Genomic DNA, 25,202 nt, shown 5'->3' on the forward strand with positions numbered 1-25,202 from the left:
GAGACAACCAGAACATGAGAGGTTTAAGAACTTCCTGGGATTCTGAAATAAAATGAAGGCCAGTGTTGGATGAAGTGAAGTGAGAAAGCAACAGGGGACACAGTGGCAAAGGAGAGAGCCTAGTGGATTAGCTCACAAGGCTCTGGAGGGGCTGGAGCCCCCGAGTCCTCAGGAAAAGCAGGAAGGAGAGCTGAAAGGGCAAGACCGGACAGGGCGGCCACCATGCGGAAAGGCCAGTGGAGGTCTGTCCACAAAACCACGCAGCTCGTCAGCTCTCCAGATTCACTACTCACCTCTCCCTTTCCCCCAGTTTCAGAACAGTCAACACAATGCTTTGATCCCAAGGGAGACAATTTAGAAGGGTATTTTGTCTCCTAAAGCAACTGAATTAATGGTGACTACAGAATCCGGGCGTCTCCAGTGATGTATCCTCTATCCAATTAAACTACTGCAAGTACCAGAAGTTAGGCCTGTGGCCTAAAAGCCAGCCTCCAAAATAAAGGCTGTCATGTGACAGACCCAGTCACACAGAGAGAGCTGCCAATTAGGATTTGTATTTTAAAAAGGGTGTGGGATCAAAACATCATTGCCAGCTTAAAGCTCCTACTGGCATGAGCAGGAAAAGTCAGTCTTTGTCTTCCTTTCTTCCTGTCTCCTTCCCTTCCCTTCTCCTCCCTTTCCTTCCTTTCCCTTCCATCCCCTTCCATTTCCTCCCCTCTCCTTTCTGTTTTCTTTTCCATCCATGGGGACGTTGCCCAGTTGGGCAGGGTCTAATGATCGGACTTTCCCAGGCAGAGAATCATGTAGGAGACATGAGTAACCTGTAAAGCTTGTCATGGTCACACAGGGCTGATGGGAGAAACCAGAGGTCTTTTAAATAAATGGCCCATTTTTCCACAGGACACTTGCTGAACTGAAGTGTCATGTGGGATGAGAGAAGGCTAATTAACTGGCATGGCAATCCTCTATGGCATTTGTATGTCTAGTTCCCTATGGTTTTATTGCAATTGTTGTCATTGTAATTGTGTTTATCCAGTACATAAAATTATTTCACTTTCATTGATTTTAAGATTATTTTTGTTTGTCCTTGTCTTTCAGAAATTTTATTATACTGCATCCTACTATGGATTTCATTGGGTTCATTCTATATAATGTATTTTTGGCTTCTTGCATTTGTAGGTTTATACCTTTTGATAGATTTGGAAATTTTCCAGACATTATCTCCTCAAATACTTTTCTATCTTTAAATTGTTTCTCCTGTTCTTCTAAGACAGTAGAATGGCTATTATCATAAAGACAAGGAGTAAGTGCTGGCTTAGAACTAGAGGAAAGGGAAGTTTAGTTTCTGTTGGTGGGAATGTAAGTTGGTGCAGCCAATATAAAAAGCAGTATGGAGTTTCATCCAAAAAAATTACAAATGGAAGTACCACATGACCCAGCAATCTCACTTGTGGGTATTTATCTGAAGAAAATGAAAAACACTAACTCAAAAATATATCCACACCTTCATGTTCATTTCAGCATTATTTATAATTGCTAAGATGTGGAAGCAACTCGTGTCTGTCAGTGGATGAACTGAGTAAAGAAAATGTAATCTATATACACAACAGAATACTATTCAGCCACACAAACTGAAATCGTGCCAGTTTTGACAATGTCGATGGACTTTGAGAGCATTATGCTAAATGAAATAAGTCAGACAGAAAGGCAAATAAATACTGTATGATCTCACTTATATGTGGAATCCCAGAAAGAATAAAACCAAAACCAAGAAAACTCAAAGCTCACAGATACAGGGAACAGACTGGTGGCTGCCAGAGGTGGCATTTGGGGGTTGAGCAAAATGGGTGAAGGGCGTCAAAAGGTACAAACTTCCAGTTGTAAAGTCTGGGAGATTTCCAGTGTACAGTATAGGATGGTGACTATAGCTGATAGTATTTTATTCCATATTTGAAACTTGACAAGAGAGTAACCTTAAATTTCTCATAAGAAAAAAATTGTAACTATATACAGTGACATATTAATTAGACTTATTGTGGTGACCATTTTGAAATATATATAAATATTGAATCATTATGTTGTACAAATGGAGTTGATATAATGTTATGTTTCAGTAAGATCTCAAAAAAGTAATAATAATAAATGTTTAAAATCCATAGAAAGGTATAATATATTTGACTTCTTACATATTTCTAAATCACTCTCCAGAAAGTATGCGCTAATTTATATTTGTTTTAGTATGACCGTAAATTACACTTCTCATCATCAATTATTATTTTCAATTTCCAACTGATAGACAAAAACAATTGTTGGATATTCATTTTTATTTCAACAACTTGGAAGTTCCCTGAACCTCACTGTTCAAAAGTTTTTATATAGTTCAGTCTCCAGCCACACCACTCCCTTTATGGAAGTTGTGAATGGAACTAGAAGTTCCATGCCTCTAATTACTTGGTCTTTCTGGCGACCAGCTCTATCCTGAAGCCATCTAGAGGCCGTACCCTATTACCTCGTTAGCGTAAATTCAGTTTGATTGGAAAGGGCAAATTATGAATGACAAAAAACCATTCTTATCAGTCAGGAAATCCCAAGAGGTTTAGAAGCTCTCTGCCAAAAACTAGGGACAGACAAAATTATTTTTTCAGTGTTACGCCATGTGTATAAGCCACTATCGTGCTTTTTTCCAATTAATGAATGATGAAATTAGACAATAAATGTATTTCTTTACTCTGCCATATTTATAGAAAACTATTTGCCATTTGATTTAAATGATCTTTGAAGGGCTAACAATATTATTTTAAAATGTAATCAGCACCAGTACGTTCCGTTGTGATTACTTTATTATGTTTAGGTAAGAATATCTCTTCCCATTCAATTTTACTATTCACTTCTATTTTCCTCTTATTTTTCATTTCTTAAAATATTATTTCTCAAGGTAAATAATTTAAATTTAAATGTGAATTAACTGTGTATTGTTTTACATTACTCAGCTAAATTTTCAATGGTACAAGTTTAAAGCCTTCTATTAATGTTTCTTTAAATGTTTAAGAAAAATACAAATAAATAAAGCTTACTCTCTTTTGTGACCTAAGAAAGGGTGAATTTTTAACAGATATATTAGGGTTTTGGAAAAAGAATTAGGGAAAGTAAGCTAATGAGCAAATAAATGTTTTACTTTCACTGTAGCTAAATTAATCGTCTTTGTTGTTCTTAACATTCAGGCTGTTTTGACCTACTTTTTGGGTGCATTATTTCATTCTTTTTTCTTATTTTTTTACACAAATTATTGCAGACCTGGTCCTGGCCTAGTGAAGAGGCTAAGTAAGATACTCAAGCGTGAGGAAACAACTTTAAATATCAAGAGTAAAATTCATAATAAAATATGACAGATAGTTAAAGCAAGTGTTTCTTTAACCAACAAAAATTTTGACCTTTAAGGCTTACGTTCGTGATGGAGTCACCAAAATTTTAACAATTACAAATAAAAAAATCTTAAGGTCTGTCTCGCTCTCTCACGCACACACACACTGACACTAAGACACTCACACACGATATATAGAATTAAGAAAAGTTTTCATTTACCCGATTTGGACCACACATAGTGCCATTCCATACATAGGTATAATCCACTGGCAGTAACACTGGTGTCAGATTTCTCAGACTTGCAGATATACACACAAGGCCATCAACGTAAGCATATTGAGTATCAAAATTTTTAAATGGCACTACTTCTGTTCGTGTCCAGGTACAAACTAACTTTCCGCATAAGACATTCCTATGATTTAAGACAGAAAAAATTACCCTTATGTCATTTAGCCACAAAATAAATTACATAATAACAATGAAAAATGTGAGGATAATTCAAACTGTTATTCAGATCATAACACCAAAGCTATTCAGAACATACACCATCTTACAAAGGGCAACATGTAGATTTGTCTTTATATACTATAGTCATCCCTCATTTGTACTGAGTGATTCTTTGCAGTACACACACATACACATACATTGCATTAGGAAAATGTATATTTTTCAAAATACACACCTAAGATGACAAAATGCAGCGTTACAGTTTCCAAAATTGTCTGAGTGCATATTCACTTCTTGCATACATATATCAGTACCCGCTTTTGCAACTGAAAATATAAAGTTGCAATTAATCATCTTAAAAAAAAAACATTAAAAAACTAAACGTATGGTAAATTGGTATAGAGACATCTAACAAAGCCCAGTCATTGTCATCTACTCTAAATTTTTGCTGTAATCCACTGGTATACATGAAGGAGAAACACTTACTAGAAAGTCCCCACTTGAGAATAGGAAAATTGTTATTATAGTGCAGAAATGATTAAGAACTAAAACAGTCATTTGCTCAATTATCTATAACTCTAACATTCTACTTCCTTGTCACCAATCACCTGAAATTTGAATTATATTCTACTCTCTTTGTCCTATACTTACAAGGTCTTTTTCACCTCTTGACATAGTTCAACATTGCTTTGATTTGCAATTTTATTTTCAAATTTAGATTAAGCAAGAATTATGATCATGGCTATAGGGTGGGTTACTAACTTTAGGAAAAAATACAGTATAAATATAAACCTCAAAAAGAAAGACAGAACTATTACATTTTCCAAACAACTGTGCACACTGCTGATCAGGGTCACGGCACGTTCCTTCGAAACAATAGGCAGTCTTATTATTACACAGTTCTAAATCAGCAGCTTTCATGTCAGGTACACAGAACTCAGATCTGCCATCGCAATATTCTGGAAAATCACACAGATCTGTGCTTTTTCTACATAATTTTCCTTTTGAAAATACCTGTGAGACAAAGAAAAACCAAGATTCGTTTTCAAAGTAGTAAAACAAAACATAAAAAATTTAAATAGGAGCATTGTACTTGTAACTATCATTTCCATTACTATTACCTCTGTAAGTATTTAAAGTTAAATTATGAATTCACGTAAAAGTCTGGTGAAATAGAGCAGGAAGAAGCCAAATGTTCATCAGTGGATGAATGGATAAACAAACTGTGGCACATGCACACAGTGGAATGTTCTGGGCCATTTACAGGAATGGAGTACTGATATATGCTACAAGGTGGAGGAAACCTGAAAACACTGTATTAAGTGAGGAAAACCAGACACAAAGGTCACCAAACTCACTTTCATTATTGGCAGCAAGTTCCTGAGCAGGAGAGAACTCCTTGATGGAGGCAGGAGGGCTCTGGTTTCAGCTAGGGCCCCCAAAGTGGGGGGCTCCTGTGCAATTCAGTAAGAAAAGGAGAGCAAGTGCTTCAGGGGTCAGGGCTCTCCTGTTTGGGGGATGACCCTGGTACAGCACGAGGCAGAGCTGGCAGCTGCACAACACTGTGATGCCACTCAGTTCGTCACTTGAAAATGGTTAGTTTTATCTTGTGTGCTTTTCACCTCAATTTGAAAAATGGCTCTAGTGAAAGTTCTCATACTTCAAATGCTGGGCTTACCCTGAATATTTACTTCCAGATAAATAGAAAATATCTGATATAAAGCTACCTGTATTTGTTATTCAACGTTTGCTTCTTCTAATTAACCGCACTCCTGAAATCCTGTAACGGACTCAGATGCCAGTCTTTGCTGTATTTCTAAAATGTTTCTAAATGTACATCTTGAATTACTTTTGCATGTCAATTTTCCTTTTAGGACCTGCTCCACTTCCACCATGAGAAGTTTACAAATCACATGGCTCTCATGAACAAAAAATACTGCAAGCAATATAGTAAACAAAGAATGTTGAAGCCATCAAGTCATCAGCCACTGCCACCACCCCCCAGTGAAGACAAGCCTGCAGCCCAGCCTCTGCAGCCACTCATAATGGTGCACTCTGGGCGGACTCACAATAATAAAGGACAAAATAAAACACCCTAGAGGTAGCTAGATGCTTTTTAGAAAAACGATTTCAATGAGCCCAAATGTTTGCTCCCTCTCATACACAGAAAAGCACTAAATTCTTCAATGTGAGATGTCTCGTTTTCTTCAGTTAACAAGTAATTTTTTAATGTTATGACAACCTGGTCTTTCTTGTAAAACTCCTATATATCCTAGCTCCTCCCCTACCTCTTCGGAGCAGTCCCTCAGCACCATCTGAGAGGCTGTCATCCCAGGAATGAAGGGATTCGAGTCCTCTGAAATGTCCACCAAATAAAACATAACTCTCATCTTTTAGGCTGTGCATTTATTTCGGTCGACACTCTGCTTTTGACTCAGGATGATAATTGGAACACTGCTCCCTAGACACAGCGGTGGGAAATTTAACGTAGAGTGTAGGGGTGGGTTGCGGTTTCCTTCACTACCAGGGATGGGGGTGGATGTTGGGAAAGAGAGGATCCCTCTGTTCTTCTGGAATATTGTACACCACGGCCTCGAAAAGCCCGGAACTGCAATGAGCTACCTGTACCACACACAGAAAAAAGCGTAAGAACGGCCCACACAAAGGCAAGCATATCCAGCAGATCTACAGGGTTAAGATCGTGCTGTTCCTGTTTTACAAATATTCAACTGAGCACGAAGCTAAACTCTTCTCCTATGTAAGCCTCACAACCGTCTGTTTGTCATCCTTTGCTTGGCTTCTCATTATGAAGACAGAACTGAAGGTACCAATCACAATTTCTTAAATTGCATACAGGAATGTCTGAGTACTGGCTAAAAACATGTTCATCACTGTTATCTGTCATAAGAATAGCTGGTTTAATTATTGATCTTCCATGTCTTTGCACTTGGACTTGGGTCTATCTAAATTAAAAATATAAAGGAAAAAAACTGGATCAAATCATTAAACTTCCCACAAACATCAGTGGAAACTGGCCTACCTGAAAGTAGACACAGAAGGAAACAGAAAGCCTTTACACTAAGACCAAGAATGAACAAATGACAGCAAGAGCGTAAGGCACCTGTGAGCCTTTAAATGCCAACACAGGCCAAATTTTCTGCTGCAACACATAATAAAGTTAATGCACACTAACACAGTACATTTAGCTGTTACCCTGAAACCCTCCCTAGCAACTAATGCTATGAATTTTCATTCCATCAAATGTTGTGATTTTCTCCATTTAATAAACTATCCTTTGTGATGTGGGGAAAGGGCGATGGACTGCTTAGAAAAGCCTCACTGATTGCTCAGTCCCACTGATTTGGAGACAAAGACTGAGATGAGAGCTCTGGTGAAGGAAAGACCAAGGAGAGTTACCACGAAGAAGTGTAAACCCTAGCTGGTCTCTATACTCGTGCCTTCAAAGCAAAGGAGCTGTGGCTTTAAAAACTAGCCCAGAGAAGGAAAGAGAACACTCACAGAACAAAGTAATGTTACCAGGGATTCACCGACAGAGAAAAAGCCAAATCTGACCGTCAAAACCTCTCATTAATCAGCTTCTATGTTTTTCACAGACTCCTGAAAGCAACACCAAAAAGGGCAGTCGCTAAAATGCAGCAAACCCTGGAACAGCGCTCGTTCCCAGTCTCCTATCGGATGTGGCTACAAAGGAAACCTGGATGGAGAACTTCCCAGGGGAAGACAAGGATTCAGTCAGTCCACCTGCAGGGCTTTGTCAAAGTTCACCTTCAGTAGTAGACACGCTACATATTGCTGACTCTTCTACACGGATTCCTTTTCTGCTACTTTCAGTATGAGATTTTTTCATTCCTATTGTCTCTGTATTCAAATATTGCATATTAAGTGTGTGTTGGGACGCTTATTTTAATTTTATCAAAAGTTGTTTGACCGTGAAGAGCGACCTTTCAGGCACTACTGAGAGGAGGCCCTAGCATGCAAACTACCTGGAATTGCTACTGAATGCAACAACACGGTGGGTCTTGAGCAGAGACTGAAACAACACAGTGAGAGGTGGAGCTAAAAAAGGGGGTTAAAAAAGACCTAAGGACCACCATTCAATTCTGAAATCAACTGTGCATGAATCAGAGCATAAACTAACAGAAAGAAAGTAAAAAAGCCCCCCAAAATGAACTCACAAACCTACAAAAATTTCATGGAAGAAAATAATGCAGTATTTCAAAAACTTACATGACAAGTTTTTTTGTCACAGCATGGTCCAGTACCACACGTTGCCATTGGCTTCAGAGCACAATTTACAGGATCACAGCATTTTATATGACTGCAATGCTAAAACCAAATATAATCATGTTAAATAATAGGAATTTTCAATCAAATAAATAATTTTATTTACTGTCACAACATTTATTGTCACAATATACTACAGTATATTTCTAACTTAATTACAATCACAGTATGATTTTTACCTCTGGATTGATCTTGAACACCACTTTGTTAGAGTTAATACATTGTAATACAGGAAAAAAAGAAGGTAATGAAATTATTCATGATTCCATGCTCAGGAATTTGAACTGTTAAAAGGTAATGCAAAAAAGGGGGACAAGTGGAGCTCAGCAACAAGAATTCTAAAAAAACAGAGCCCAGGATAAAGGGGGGAAGGCCCACCACTGGACACCATATCTGATTAGGATCCCATGCACTGCAGGCATCTCTGACCACTTACACAGCTGATTTTATCCACTGGCCCTGAATTTCCTCTGGTAATCACTGGCTTCTGGAATTTGGAACCAAGTAATTTTATTCCATAGTTAGGTGAAGAAAAGATAACAATTCTCAATACTCTCATTCTGTTAAAAGTCCTTTATGAAACAATCCAATCCAATTGGGTGGGAAAAACCCCAAAAGTTCCACTAGAACCGGGTAACTTCTGACACTGATAAACTCCACAAATAGGAGGATTTCCAGCCACAAGAAACAGAAACAACATAGCTACTGCTTTACTTGAAAGACTTGGTCTCTCAGAGTCCTCTTTACAAGACTTGTGTCAATCTGAGAAAACTTACATTACTGGAAAACGAGCATATATCCCCTAGTTTTCTATCATATTGATGATAAACTGCTGGTAATTCACAGAAATGAATGCTGACGAAATGACAGATAAACGTGTAGAACACACGAAAAGACCACTGAAGGGTAAGAAAACCCAAAGGAAGTAAGATATCCTGACTTAAAAGTTACATATACATATACACTTCAAGACATAGCAAACTCACTCATTGGTATACATACCCCCTGCTGAAATGCAGGCACACATGCAAGGAAAGTCATAAGTGAGTGAGTCTTGACAATTAAAAGCTGATATAAACTTCAATTTTCATTTACTAAGAATGGACATACTTTAATATTTGTAAAATTAATACTAAAATCAATGAAAACAATTTATAAGTACTAGACCAAGTTACCAAACTGTATAAACCATATGATTGCAAATTATATAAAGGTAGAAAACAGTCACACTGTATTGTGTAAGGATGCATAAGAGGTAAAACTTTAATGAAAAGCAAAGCACTGAAATGATGATCATTAAATTCTAAATGATGGTTGGAAGGAAGAGGCATGTGATTGAGAAGGGTCACAAAAACAACTTCTCTTGCAGAGAGAGTTTGTGACCTTCTTAAATGTCTATTCAATACACTCTTCATCCACATTTCATGTATATATTTTATGTGTATTATGTATCACAATGACATTACGAGTATTATATAAATATTAAATGCTTAACAAAAGTGGGTAGAGAACTGTCCTTATATATATCTTAAGGAAGAGAATATAATTCAAAAGGAAATTACTATTATTTCAGAAGGAAACTCTCACACACTCACACACACACACACACACACACAAACAAAAAAACCCCAGAAATTACTAATAAACAAAAGCAATGATAGGTACTATTTTTGGATGAATAAAGTCATCGTAGTACTTTGTAATGTAAAGAGTAAAGATGACAGAAATAAATTTTTTTCAAAAATACTTTGTAAGTTAATTGGGTTTTAAACCCTGATACTTAGGGGGGAAGGTGGCCCAGGTATGGTTAAACCTTAAAAAGGTATGATGAAAATGCAAGGATCATCACTAAAGGGAAATAATAAGTACATATACACTAAATCCCTGAAGGAAACAGTGGAATAAAGAAAAACCAAACACACAGACAAAAAGAAATAAATACAAATTCAATTAAAAACTAAATGTGGCTAAGAAAGTAAAAAAAAAAAGTAGTAAAACTAAATATGGCAAAATGAACACAGAAATTTTGAGACAACTAAAATTAAAAAAAAAAAAGGCAGTGTAAAGAATACCTAATGTAATGAGGTATCCTGGAAAAAAACCCTTGGACAGAAAGAAGCCATTGGGTAAAAGAAAAGGAAATCTTAATGAATAAACTGAAATATAGTTAATTTATAAATATGCAAATTATGAATCATAATAACGTTTGAAGGGATAACCTTTTAATCAGACATACTGAATAATAAATTGAAACCTTATGTAGATATTGAACTTAACAGCAAAATAAAAACTACATGAGGATAGAAAAATATCAGGAAAATGTTAATTAAAGAAGCTAGCTTGTGCATTAATATAGACAGGCATACAGGCATACAGGTATGTCAGGACATAGAGACTTTAGAACAGAAAGCAACTTAAAAAATATACAGATTCAGGATTGAAGGTAAAAACTGCAGTTTCTAAGAAGATATAAGCACAACTGTAAATAAGTCTGCACCATATAAAACAGCTTCAAAAATATGAAGCATGAACTGAGTAAATTATAGTGAAAACTAGGCAAATTCAACTGTATAGTTGGATGTATCAATATTATTCCTCAAGTACTCAAAGTTCAGGCAATCAAAATTATTACAAATACAGAAGAGTTGAGTCACTAACTTAAAAATTATGATATAATCACATACAGAATTTTGTTCTTTACAATTATTGACCTTTCATCTTCTCAAAATTCTCCCTAAATCAAAAAAATCACCATGCACAAGTGTATGAAGCCAGGCACAACAAAACTCAGTGACAAGCTGTCTTACCCAGCACAATTGAACAAGGACGAGAACAGCCAAAAGCTAAATATAACACTAACAAACCTAGGACTGCGATTAATTCAGTTCTGTGGAACCAAGTTAAAATAAATGGAGCTCTCCAGATGCAAGGACTGAAATTAGGAGATGAGTCGGGAAGCAACAGCATGCATTCAATAACTTGGTGATCCAATTCTGAGACTTTGGAGGAATTCAGGGAGGATTTAGGTGATAATTATATTCCTGTTGGAATTGATGTTTATGATACAGGAAGGAGGGTATTGGTAGTGACGTTTACACAATAAAGAAAACCTACTTTTGTTTTTGTTTTTTTTTTGAAAACCTACTTCTTTAATCCATGCTACACTTAACCCATACTTAAATTCTTCAAATGCTTCAAATTCAGGATGAATCCATTATCACACATCCCATATCTCCCCATCTTAGGTATTTGATAAAATGGTACAACATTAAAAAAAAATTCCTCTCTTTTTATATCACACCTATATTTATAAGACCACCTGACAAACATGAAAACAAATCTTCAGGTAAGTTATGAATGTTTCTCACTAACCCCTTCAGCACCACAATCACATTGCTCTGGTGGTTCCAAAATTCCATTGCCACAAACTCCAACTCTTCCTTGTGGAACCACTTTTGGAACTGTTTGATTCTGAAGACATTCAAATTCAGGCTGTGAAACTATGTGTTTAAATCCATCTACGCTGCAACTGCTGAAAAACTTTACACCATGGGAACGTCTAAAATTAAATAGATAAATGGGATAAAATCAGTATCAAAGTAACACTCTTCAGAAAAGTGCTATGAATTCTGTACTAGTTCCCTTACAGAAGAGCCAAGAAGTGGAGAGAGCTTTTATTTTCAATACAACCCCTAAATAAAAGCAGGAAGTTCACTTCTATTGTAATTCAATATAACAGACACCTACTAACTAGAGGAAGTTAAAGTGACATGAGATAGAATACCTTAAAACAAAATAGTGCTTGGCACACAAACGGGTCTACTTAAGTCTGCCTTATTTATTATTTTCAATATTACTGTTAATATCACTGTTAATATCATCATAATTATAATCATTATATAAGAAGCACTTATTATCATTAAGAAAACTGAACATACCAGGAATAACATGGAAAACTGAAGAAATAAATGATGGTTGATTTTGTTAATGAAAAGTCAGCAATATCTCAACACTGATTTCATTAAATGTTTTAAGCCTAGATTTCTTTTATTTTCATACTTCTTTATTTCTAAAGTGCCCTGTTTCACAGGTTTTTGTTTAAATTTGTAACAATCTCATACTTACAGAAATGATAAAAAAAATCTAAAGAATAAATTTGGTTTCCTTACACAGTTGAGTAAGTTGCCAATGGGATATCCTGATAACTCTAAATATTTTAGTGAATAATTTTTACATAGAAATGAATTCTTCCTTCCATAGCAGGAAATAATGGAACATTACTAACATATAATCCTCATATCATGTTCAAATTTCCCCTTCATCACAATATTGGCACTTTATAGCATAAGGATCCAGTTCCAAGTCAACCACTGCATTTAGTTCTCATGTCTCCTTAGATTAGTTGACTACATTTTTTGTTGAATTGTATAATACTGAAAAGATCTATAACTACTGGCTGATTATTTGGTAAAATGTCCCTCAGTTGAGGTTTATCAAATGTTCCCCGTGGTTAGACTGAGGTTATGCATCCGGCAGCCTCATCATCACAGAAGTGCTGCTGAGTCTGCTTCCCTGCATCCTAACAGACAGAGACACACGATTTCAATTTGTTATATTCCTGATAAATACACTCTGATCAGTTGATTAAGGTGTGTCTGCTGATCTTCAGCCTAACATTTCTTTTTTCCTCCTCAGTTAATAATTATTTCAAGAACGTTTTATGTAAATATCTCATTTCTACTCCCATTTTCAATTTATTCATGGACATATTTATATGAACATGGAATCATATTTTCCTATTATACTTATGGGTTATAATCCACTACTAGCTTTTATTTCTGTTAATAATTGCTTTATGTATTTACATGCTCCTATATTGAGTGCATATATATTTACAAATGTTGTACCTTCTTATTGAACTGACGCCTATAGTAATAATATCTTTCTTTGCTCTGATTATAGTTTTTGTTTGAAAGTCTATTTTGTGTGATATAAGTAAAGCTAATTCACCTTTCTTTTGGTTTCAAGTTATGGGGGATACCTTTTTCTATCCCTTCACCTTTTGGCTGTTTGTTGTTACATTTGAAGTGAGTCACTCATAGCAGTATAGACGGGCTTGTTTTTCATCCATCATCCAAACTGTCTTTTGATTGGAGAAATTCACCCATTTGCTTTTAAAGTAATTAGACCACTTCATCAGAAAGTTTCTTCTCACAGTTAGTCTCTGTTTATTTCCCTCATGGTGCTTTTCACACGTTTAAATTTTATTTTTTCTTATGTCCACTTATTAATTTTCTGTCCCTGATGGGCTGGTATGTCTAGCACTGTTCTATCTTGTTAACCATTTTTAAGGCAAACTAATACCATACATGTGACACAGTACATGCTTTTTAGAATTTCTTGATTGAATGAATGCATTTCACCTCGAAATTCTACTACACCACAGAAAGTCACCAACATCCACTTTCTTCTGATATAACAGCATTGACTATAGGATTTTCAAGCACATTTCCTACAATATCAAATAATCGTTCTCTTTAATAAGCTTTAAAATGACTCATATGTATTCAACGAAAATATTCTTATTCAAGTTATACTGAAAGAAATTATACATCAAAGAATGCTAGAGACATCTCCCAAAAGAAGACAAAGATTTGATAAAAATGGCACCTTACATTGCTTCAGGATTCATTATGCATGTAGATGCCGGACAGTAACAAGTGTAGATATCATTATTATATGCTAATCCCAGGTTAATTCCAAGCAACTGTGCCATAACAACAGAAAATGCCTCTAAGGTTATCATCTTTGGATACTACATAGAGAAAAAAACAGAATTGTTGCTTAAGACATTTTTTCATCCCTTTGGTCTTTTCATGTAATTGTGGCCATATTACCTAAATGCAAATATTAATTTAATTAAGCGCAATATTCTCTCAAAAATATAAACCATAACTTAGTTATTCTTTTTGAGTAACAGTACTCTCAATCAGAACACCATTGACAAATCACAAAATGAGATTAGTATTACCCTCTGTTTTCCTGAAACTCACTTAATTTCAATAAACAAAACATTTTGAAAAGATTAATCACTGTTTCAGTAACTGTATTACTTTTAATGGAAACACTTAAAAAAACACACAGATTCTTAAGGGTTTAACTGACAATCAGTTTACACTTCAGAAATAGCTGTAGGAGAGAGAATCAAACATGCATTTTCTAAAGGCAGAATATTAAAAAAATAAAACCTGAGAACTGGTGATCTGAGCAGTCCACATAGCACTCGTAATCAATGATATTTTTACTATCGCCATAGTTTTGCCTTTTTCAGAAAATTATAGAGTTGGAATCATACTATGCGTAGCCTTTTCAGCTTAGGCTTTTTTCACTAACCATTATGCATTTAAGATTGTTCTACATCTTTTAATGGCTTGATGGCTCATTTTTAAAATCACCAAATAATATTCCTTTCTACGGATTAACCCTAAGTTCTTTATTGCGTTGCCTATTAAAGGACATCTTGGTTGCTTTCAAATTTAAGCAATTATAAATAAAACTTCTATACACAACCACGTCCATAGTTTTGTGTAGATATAAGTATTAAGGTAGTTTTTTGAAAATGGTATAGTGGACAAATGCTGGATCATATGGTAAGAGTATGATGAATCTCATAAGCAATTGCCATACTGTCTACCACAGTGTCTGTACCATTTTGTAACCCCATCAACATAAAGGAGAGTTCCTGGTGCTCCACATCAACACAGTATTTGGTGTTATTGATGTTTTGCACATCTGTACAAAGATGAATAAGAACAATAAGATACATTTTTGCCTTCTTTCCAATCTTAGAGGGAAGCATTTAGTTTTGAAACAAAATAAAAAAACAAAAAGTTAACACTACAACCGATACCACAGAAATTTTTTAAAAAGATCACAAGATGATACTATAAAAATTGTATACCAGTAAGCTGAGTAATTTAGAAAAAAAAGATAAACACTTATAAACACACAACCGATCAAAGTTGACTCATGAAGAAATAGAAAATCTGAAAACCACTAAGGAGATTCAAGTAATAATAAAAAAAAACCGAAAACTTCCAATCCAAAAAAGTCCAGGACCTGGATGACTTCAGGGGTAAATTCTACCAAACATTAAACAAAGAATACCAGTCCTCCTCAAATTCTGCCAAAGAAATAAACAGGAAGGAAAACTGACCAAATCTTTCTATATGGGCAACATTACCTTGATACAAAAACCAGACAAGGCTCAACAAGAAAACTATAGCGTGATATCCCTGATGAATACTACTGCAAAAATCTTCAACAAAATACAAGCAAAGAGCATTCAATAACACGCTATAAGTTTTGTACACCATGATCAAGTCGTTTATTCCTGGAATCCAAAAATCATTTAATATGTTAAAACCTGTTTTAGATTTAAAATGGTATCACACCACTTTTGCAGAATGAAGTACAAAAAGCACATGACTATCTCAACTAACGCAGAAAATGCCTTTGACAAGATTCAACACACTTTTAGTGATACAAAAAAAAATAAAAAAACTTGGAATATAACAAAATGACCACCACAAGAAATGGAACATGGAGTAAAGAACACAGCTAACGTCACATTCAACGGTGAAATACTGAAAGGTTCCCTCTAATATCAAGAGTAAGAGGATGCTCACTCTGGCCACATCTGTTTCACATAATATAGGAAGCCCAAGCCAGCACATTCAGCAACTGAATGAATAAAAGGCTTCTAACATGGAAAGAGAGAACAATTATTTCTGAGCACAGATGACATGATCTTATATGTAGGAACCGTGAAATTTTCCACATAAAAGAAACTGTTAGAATAAATGAATTCAGCAAAGTTGTAGTGTACAAAATCAACACAATAGATTACGATTCTTAACAACTGGAAAATAAATTTTTAAAATAATTCCACTTATAATACTATGAAAAACAGTAAAATACTTAGGAATAAACCTATCGAAGTAGGTGAAAGAACTGTACATTAATGGCTGCAAAATATAGCAGTGTAAACACAAAAGACACAAATAAATGGAAAGACATATTCCATGTCCATAGATTGAAAAACTTCATATTTTTAAGATGTCATTACTATCCAAAGCAATCTATACATTCAATGAAATGCCTACCACAATCCCAGCAGCATTTTTTGGGCAGGAATAGAAAAAAGAAAACTTAAAATTGGCATGGAATCTCAAGGGACCCTGAATAACTGTAACAATTTTGAAAAAGAACAAAGTTGGGGGACTCACATTTCCTGACTTCAAAACATATTACTAGCTCTAACCATCAAAATAATGTGGTATTGGCATGTAAATATGCCATACATATATATATAAAATAGAATGGAGAGCCTATAAATGAACCCTCATATACATGGTCAAATGACAAGGGTGCCAACTACACAATGGGAAAGGGACAGTTTCTTCAATAAGAATACTCAATAAAGAATATATTGTCTCTTCAATAAATGGTGATGGGAAAATTAAGTATCCATATACAAAAGAAAAATGTAGGACCTTTATAATACGTCACATACAAAAATTAACTCAAAATGGTATAACAATTTAAATGTTAAGAGCCCAAACTGTAAAATTCTTAGAAGAAAACATGGAGAGAAAATTTCACAACACTGGGCTTGATAAAGATTTTGTAGATATGATCAGAAAAACACAGACCACAGACGCAAAAATAGACAAATAGGACTATGCCAAATTTAAACCTCTTTGCAGTTCAAAAGAGACAATCAACAGAATGTAAAGGAAACATACAGAATGGAAGAACATCTACAAATTATTTATCTGATATGGGGTTAATATTCAAAATATAAGAACTGTATTATCCAATATTAGCAAACTGTATTCAACAATGCATTAGTAGAATCACACATCATGATCAAGTACAAATCACGCCAGGGATGGCTCAGTATTCACCAATCAACCAATGTGACACACCACCTTAACAAAGTGAACAAGAAAAATAATACAATCATCTCAACCGACGCAGACAAAGCTTTTGACAGAATTCAACATTTACTTAGGATGAAAACTCACCACAAAGTAGGTATAGAGGGAACATACCTCAACATAATAAAGGACATACATGACAATCCCACAGCTACCATCATACTCAGGTATGCAAAGCTGAAAGCATTTCTTCTAAGTTCAGGAACAAGACAAGGATACCCACTGTCACCACTTTTACTCAACATAGCATTGGAAGTCCCGGCCACAGGAATCAGACAAGAAAAAGAAATTTAAAAATCCATATTGGAAAGGAAGAAGTAAAACTGTCACTGGTTGCAGATGACATGATATTATACACAGAAAATTCTAAAGACACCAACAAAAAGCTACTAGAGTTCAAAAATAATTTGCCAAAGTTGCAGGAACAAAACTAATATACAGGCATCTGTGGACATCTGTTGCATTTCCACACACTAACAACAAACCATCAGAAAGAGAAATTAAGAGAAAAAAATCTCATTTACAATCACATCAAAAAAAAAAAAAACTGAACATGATAACTACTATATATAAAAATAGGTTAAAAAACAAATTTCTCTGTACAGCCCAGGGAAATATATTCAATCTCTTGTAATAATCTTTTATGAAAAAGATACATGTTAAGAAAATAGTTAAGACAGTGAATTTTATGTTATTTGTACTTTTTCCCAATTAAAAAAAATCCTTTAAAAATGGTAACATTTAAGTTTCAAAGTTAAAAATATCATTTTTTTAAAATGTTCATTTTATAAAAATGGTAGATATACTGTATGTAATTTTGTTCTGTGAAGTGGACATTAATTTTCAAATTGTGATATAAGTACTGAAAACATGAGAAGATGCATACCAGAGCAATTCCTGCAGCAAACTTTGGGTCACATGCCATTCCATGGTACGTTGCTCCTACATAATTAGGATGGTCCCTGTAACTGAACAACAAATTTAATCTTGTGATAAGTGTACTTTAAATTAATAATTTAATGACTCTTTAAGTATGTGCTTCCTCAATCAAGCTTTTTTCTTTAAAACATGAGTATTACATATCATGACTAATGCTTTCCATCACTTTGTACTTGGGTAATCTCCCATCGTCCCTACAAAGTTAAGTTCTAGAGGCAACTTGAACATTATGTGATCCACAGCCCAAAATTCAGCACTGCCTAATTCTCCCCCCAAATTAATCACCACCGTTGTCAGCACTGGATGGAGAGAATTCTAAGATGTGAAAGTCAGGACAGCTTACTGCCATGATTTCCACACAGAGAATCCGTAGAGTGTGTAACAAGGGCTGGACTGGAAGACAGGAGAAAGACACACCACACGGCACACACACGAGGATGAGGGGAGGCGGGCTGTGGAAAGTGTCCTCACACGTTCAGTCCTTAGTTAATGCTGCTCCCAAATCCCCAAACCTGATCTTAGATTCCACACAGACACCCACAGATTTGCAAGAGTATTTCATATTGCGTATCGGATATCAGAATTGTGTTTCGGTTTTTTTCATCTAAAATAATCAAATTAGTAAAACAAAAATCTCTATAAAGACTATTGACCCATACAGTACAAGCAGTTAAACAGCTACACCCTAGGTCAGTATAGAAACATCCTAAGGTCACCACATTACTATTTTTATGTTTTTATAATATAAGCAGCTTTATATGCAATTATTATACTGTTAACTAATTTACATTTTCTTTAATGTTAAAATGATGCTTTCAGTTATTTACTCTGAGAAAATCTTTAAAACCACAGGGTCCCTAAGTTTTCCCAAAGTTTTCCATATTTCCAGTTCTTTACATTTCCATGGGTAAGCAGCCCACTATTAGGATAATAACCAACCCTGTGTCCTACATCGTTATCAGATTTTTATAGCTTGCATATTGCCAATACAGTCAGTGCTCACACAATCTTTTTCTGAGGTGTCTTGTCATTATAAACAATACATTTTATATATAATTTTGATACCTAATTTATCAAATAATTTGATAAACCTTATACCAATGAAAATAAATTACTTACATTAGTAAGTATGCCATGTCATGGGACCTTTGAAACAAAAATTTTTCTTTCCATGACACAAATCTATGTAATAACTCATTAGCATCCCCATTAGTTGAAATTTTATTTTGATCTGACCAGAGCTCCAGAGAAGTTAACATCACAGTCACTTTAAGCTGGGAAAACATCTGAAAACAGAACAAACATCATACAAAGTTTTAGGTAATCATAAATATAGTATTTCACCTCTGTATGTAATGATAACATATTCAATTTACTGTTTTTTGAAATGATATCCATTACTGAAATAAACTAGTTAGTAAGACTATACTTCTTATAAAATTGCAAATGTGATTTAGTCCAGCAATGCTACTGTATTAATCAGAATGCTTCTTATTTAAATATGAAACAAATACTTACAGTGTTGATCAGACTAAAGACGTGGACAATTTTCTGAGCTGCAACTGCCACTTCAGAGCCCATATAATCATACTGAAAGACAAATTTGTGTCTTAATCGCTAGTAAAAATTACTCAACTACCACGTTTTAAATGGATATAAACATGTTCAAATAATGCAGTGCTCCAGTGAAAGGACAAAAGCAGAATTGAGACTTAGCAAGTGCTTCGTTAAGTTTTAGATGTAAACGTAGGGACTTTATATATTAATCAATAATATTAAAATGTCATGGTTGTGATTATCGTTCTGTTTGCACAAGTAGAAATTCAGGGTCAAAAGTTAAGCTTCCAAGATTGCATAACTAATAAGGGTGAGAATCAGGACTCAAATGTCTAACTAAGCTCCTAGGTCCTCACTGGCTGCTATCTTTTCTGTGCTGCCTTCTTTTGTCCTCATTCCAATAAGACAACATGACTACGCATCCTAGATATGCAACGTACTTTCTTAACACAGAGCTCTGACCACTACAACAGAGAATGATTTCAAGAATATGTCATCATTCAGGGCAACAAAAATCATAATATTTTCTCTGAAACATGTCTAATTGAGGGTGAACACATATTTTTAAACTGGCTTATAACTAACAGCAGAGCAACAAAATACATAAGACAAAATTTAACAGAATTACAAATAAAAAGTGTCTATCATAGTGACAGATTTTTATTTAGGTCTCTTAATCATTAACAGATCAACCAGATAAGTTAACATTAAAGATACACAAGATTTTTAAAACTGAAGCAAACTATGGATGCAATCTGCATATACAAAAGCTTACATGAAACAATAAGCTTGATATATATATATAAATAAATATTTTAGTAAATATCTGGAAGTTTTATATAAATTGTCTCATATTAGGCCATGAAGCAGTTCTTCAAATATAAAACATTGTATCACTTAGATCACATTGTCCAACCAGAATGCAATTAAGTTACCACAAACTTGATAACAAGTATTCTAACAGTGTTACTTAAAAATTACTTACATGGATGACTCTATTGTGGATTCATAAGATAAGTTATCTTATTCTATGTAAATGCATGCTGAAAAATACTGCATGGTGTAACTTACAACTTATGTTCACATGGAGAAACCACAAGTAATAATGAGGAACAATATTAATAAATCCGTGTAAAAGAATATAGGTGTTCTTTGTATTATTCTTTTTCTTGCAACATTTTTGAAAGTTCGAAAATATTTCCAAATAAAATAAAACATTTAAAAAGTAGAGACGAAATAAAGATCATTTCAGATCAACAAAAACTGAAGAGAATTCATCGACAGGCTAAAAGGAAGTATCAGAAACACCAACCTCCAAGAAGGAATGTAGAGTTTGGAAATAGTAAATATGTGGAAAAAATGAAATACTTCTTCCTTTCCTTAGCTTCTTAAAACATCAATTAGACATTTAAGGAAAAATGATTTTGTAGTTTGTAACACACGGAGATGTAAGACATATTACAATAACATCGCAAAAGGGTTAAATGGGATTTTACTGTTGCAAGGTTCTTACATCACATATGACGTGGCATAACATTAATTCAAGATCATGATAAATTAGGAATGTTAACTGGAATCACTAGAGAAACCACTGGAGTGGGATGTGAGGGGAAAGGTGTATATCAGAAAAAAAAAAACAATACAAGAGATAAAAATAAATGCTAAAAATAACACATATCCAAGGACAGCAAAGGAGGAAAAAGGAGCACATAGTTGATGGGACAAATAGAAGACTAACAACACAGTAGTATTTAACCTGGTCAATGGTTACTTGTTTTTTTGATACACATAAATCAACTCAAACTTCTAATAAAAAGATGGGGATTACATGACTTAGTAGAGAGAAAAAAACAGACTTATAAGTAAACTGTTTACAGAGTCAGACTGTAAAATTTAAAACAGGTATATTAGGTGGGGATGGATATAGCTCACTGGTAGAGAGTTTGCTTAGCATGGAAGAGGTCCTTGGTTCAATCCGCAGATCCTCCATGAAAAATCAATAAACAAAACCTAATTACCTTCCCCCTCCCCTCAAAAGACAAAACAAACACAGATAAGTTAAACATAAAAGGAGGGATAATATTTGTCATACGACATTATAAAGAATTCTTTGGAATTCTTTTTTTGCATGATGACATTTGCATTGAAAATGCCTTTTTGTTATTTTTAGCACGCTAACAATGTACACAGCTAGGTGGGAGAGAAAAGCAGACTGTCTAGATTTAATGTCACTAACCTCATGGGGGTGGCTGTGGCAGAGGATAATTTCAGTGTTTGTGATCCTGGTTTTAGGCCAAATACCACTGTTCCCCATGTAACAACAACAATGAAAATACAAACAAAGGGCATTAGCTATTTAAATAGATCAAATTATTGGAAATCGGACACTATGTAAACCTTGCAATTAATTTGAAATAATACAATTCATTAATACGAGAAAACATGATGGTTTACAAAATATTATACATGAGACAAAGCCATGTGACCATATATACACGTATTTACATATTAAAACCAGGAAATGTGTGTATATATTTTATCTCCTCATAATGAAATTACATGTGCTTTATTTCTTTATTCTTTTACCTATCATTCTTTCTTGTTATTACTGTCATAAAAATTATTTAAAGATCTGAAGATTTCCTTTGAAGAAAAAAGTCTAGAATATCATGACACATAGTGAGACACTTTATGCAAAATTACTAGTGATAATGGACAAATCAGGCTTTTTAACTTGTTGCCCATATGTCTTTGCTAAAACTAATTGTATAAGTAAAAAGTTTAATAATCAAGTAAGTGTTCCTATAAACTATTTTTCCCATTTTTTAAATATGGAACTTCCACTAGAGGACCCTAAGCCATGATAAAGCATAAAACAGTCTTAGATAATATTAATAACAACGACCTCCAATTGAGTAATAAATGAAATACCTTGCTTTAATATGAAAATTGACTTAAGGAACAGTTTCACCATTAATTTTGGGTGGGTCCAGAAGTACATGTAACTAGTTATAAGCCAACGGGTTATAGTCCAACAGAACCCTCCCTACATAGGGAAGTCGCACATTTTGCTAGAATTCTATACTGATTTGGCAATCAATACCAGAAACATCGGTCCCTTCATGCCAGTGTGGAAACAATGGACATTTCTTTATATCCTGTTATACTGAGATACATATTTTGAACAGAGTAAAATATATCTGAACTATAAACAATTAAAGATTCTTTTTCATAGTTCCTTTCACTTTAAATACAAAACAGCTATAATAAAATGTATCAACAAATGCATACCAAAGCTTTATCCATAATGACTTGTATTTTCAGAATACTTTTCAACAGCACATCTGATTTTTTCTGTGAAACAGAGGACAGAAATATTTTAAGACACTTTCTATATTCTTATAGTGTTTCTAATTATCAAAATCATTATACATTTATATATAGATACATAGGTGTAGATGGCAGCTAGATAAATGACAGATGGATAGCAAGAGAGATACAGACATACATACATAAAGAAATAGGTAACATGAAAATAAGGGGATGGATGCCCACTGGATGGACACTCTACTAGTCAGGGTTCCTCAAAGAAACAGAACCAATAGAATGTGTGTATATTTACATATTTATTATACTTATTATAATGAGCTTTATTACAAGGAATTGGCTCATATGGTTCTGGAGGCTGGCGAGTCAAAAATCTGCGGGGTGGTCCAGTGGGCTGGAGACCCGGAGAGAGCTGATGCGACAGTTCCAGTTGGAAGGCTGTCAGCTACACAGCCCTGTCTTGCTCAGGGGAACGTCCATCCTTTTCTTACGTTCAGGACTTCCACCTGCTGGAGGAGGTCTACCCACACTATGGAGGATGTCTGCTTTACACAATTTCCACTGACTTAGTTGCTAATCTTACTCAAAAAGACCCTCACAGAAACACCCAGAAAATCTGACTACCATCCAGGCACCATGGCTCAGGGGAGGTTGACACATAAAATTAACCATCACAGAGTTTTGGTTTTCACTGCCATCATCTTTATACTATAGCTTTCTCTATTTCCTTAACCCTGACTAAAATATTACATTGGGGTTTTAACACAGTGTCTACTCTGTTATTCACTAGTTCTATTGCCAACGTCTTTTTTTTTTTTAAATGACTTTTCCTTCATTTATTTCTTGATTACTTCCAGGGATCTTTAAACAGACTATGTAACAACAGATATGTAAATTCTAAAGAACATATCTCTGCGGTTGTATTATTTAGGTTTGAATTTTAATGCTGCAACTTACTGGAGGATTTCCTAGGATAGTAACTTAAGCACTTTAAATCTTTGTTTCCTTGGCTGAAAAAGGGGATAATTGTTGAAAGAATGGAAAATGCAGGGTATACTGTAAAGCTCCTAGTACAATACATGGCGCTTGTGAGGCAGTCCATGAATATATATATATATTGCCCTTTAATTCATTTGGATCTTTTATTTGTCTTATATTTCATCTTTATATTTACCCTCAGAGCCCATGTTCATTCCATTTGGATTCTTCTTCTTTTAGAAAACATTCATTTCTTTCATGTCAAACCTTTTTTGAACAAATGATGGGGATAAGTGACTTATACTACACTTTGGTTTATAAGAAATGGTCAATTATCCAAGAATGATGTTTGCTCGTTCTCCAAGAGAAAGCCAGCTGTCCAGGCCCAGCTGTATCAAGGTGGGGACACACACAGTTTTCCCCTTATCTTGTCCAGATTCAAAAACTAGTAGGGGACACTCAGGGGCCCTGAGTTGAAGCTAGAAAGGGAAACAACCAGGAGAGTTTCATCCACCTCGGTCTCTGCATGAGCAAGACACACATTATGTTAAACTACTGAAAGCTGGGAATTGGTGGCTTCAAAATCTAGTGGTATTTGACCTGACAGTGGTTCTCATGAAGGATACAGTCCGAGGACAGCGGCTTACAGAGTTCTTCCATCTTTTGATTTGAATGAAACTTTGCTGTATTTGGAAACTATCCTTTGGGAATTTGGTTGTGATTGTGGCTGGCTGCTGTTTTTATTCAGGATGAGTTCAGAGTCTATTTATTTCTGTTCAATTTAGTGGGTTTTGGTTTTGTTTTTTGTTTGTTTTTGCTTTTTTGTGTTGAGTTCTAGCTTTTTTTTTTGTTTATACATTAGGAAGGACATTCATAATAGGAAGGAAAAAAAATGGTTTCAACCAAAAACCTCAATTAATGTAGTTTTGCCTCAGTATAGAATTATAGCCTAGAAATTATTTTGCCCCATTTTAAGTTATTGTTATACTGCCTTTCAGCTTCCAATATTGCTGCTGGTAATTTCATGCCATTCTGCATCTTGTTTATATAGAAGAAACAATATTTTGAAAATATCAGTCCAGAAATTCACCTTAAATCATTTTGAGGTCTTTTCCTGGACTCTTCTGTGACTTACTCAATTCAAATTTCTATGCTTCTGGACACTGGAAATTATACTGAGTCACCCACATTGTTATTTTAATTGAATTTTTTATCTCTCAAATTTTGCTGTCATTTTTGTTGATACTTTAGTTTTTATGTGATTTCTGGAATTTTATCTTGTGA

The 25,202-nt window shown here is 34.6% G+C and overlaps 1 protein-coding gene across 1 annotated transcript in view; it reads right to left on the reverse strand.

The window, feature by feature from the left end:
- LOC105105439 (A disintegrin and metallopeptidase domain 3) overlaps positions 1-25,202 on the reverse strand; it is a 57,061-nt gene that overhangs the window by 13,354 nt on the left and 18,505 nt on the right. Inside the window, exons 6-15 of the mRNA XM_064477357.1 lie at positions 22,905-22,967; positions 19,575-19,646; positions 19,176-19,342; positions 18,004-18,085; positions 13,791-13,930; positions 11,488-11,674; positions 8,059-8,157; positions 4,629-4,824; positions 4,046-4,136; positions 3,583-3,775 (exon numbers count right to left, since the gene is read on the reverse strand). Coding sequence (XP_064333427.1) covers positions 3,583-3,775; positions 4,046-4,136; positions 4,629-4,824; positions 8,059-8,157; positions 11,488-11,674; positions 13,791-13,930; positions 18,004-18,085; positions 19,176-19,342; positions 19,575-19,646; positions 22,905-22,967 — 1,290 coding nt within the window. The remainder of the gene's footprint in view (positions 1-3,582; positions 3,776-4,045; positions 4,137-4,628; positions 4,825-8,058; positions 8,158-11,487; positions 11,675-13,790; positions 13,931-18,003; positions 18,086-19,175; positions 19,343-19,574; positions 19,647-22,904; positions 22,968-25,202) is intronic.

This window comes from Camelus dromedarius, chromosome 22 (assembly GCF_036321535.1).
Source record: "Camelus dromedarius isolate mCamDro1 chromosome 22, mCamDro1.pat, whole genome shotgun sequence".
Lineage (NCBI taxonomy): Eukaryota > Metazoa > Chordata > Mammalia > Artiodactyla > Camelidae > Camelus > Camelus dromedarius.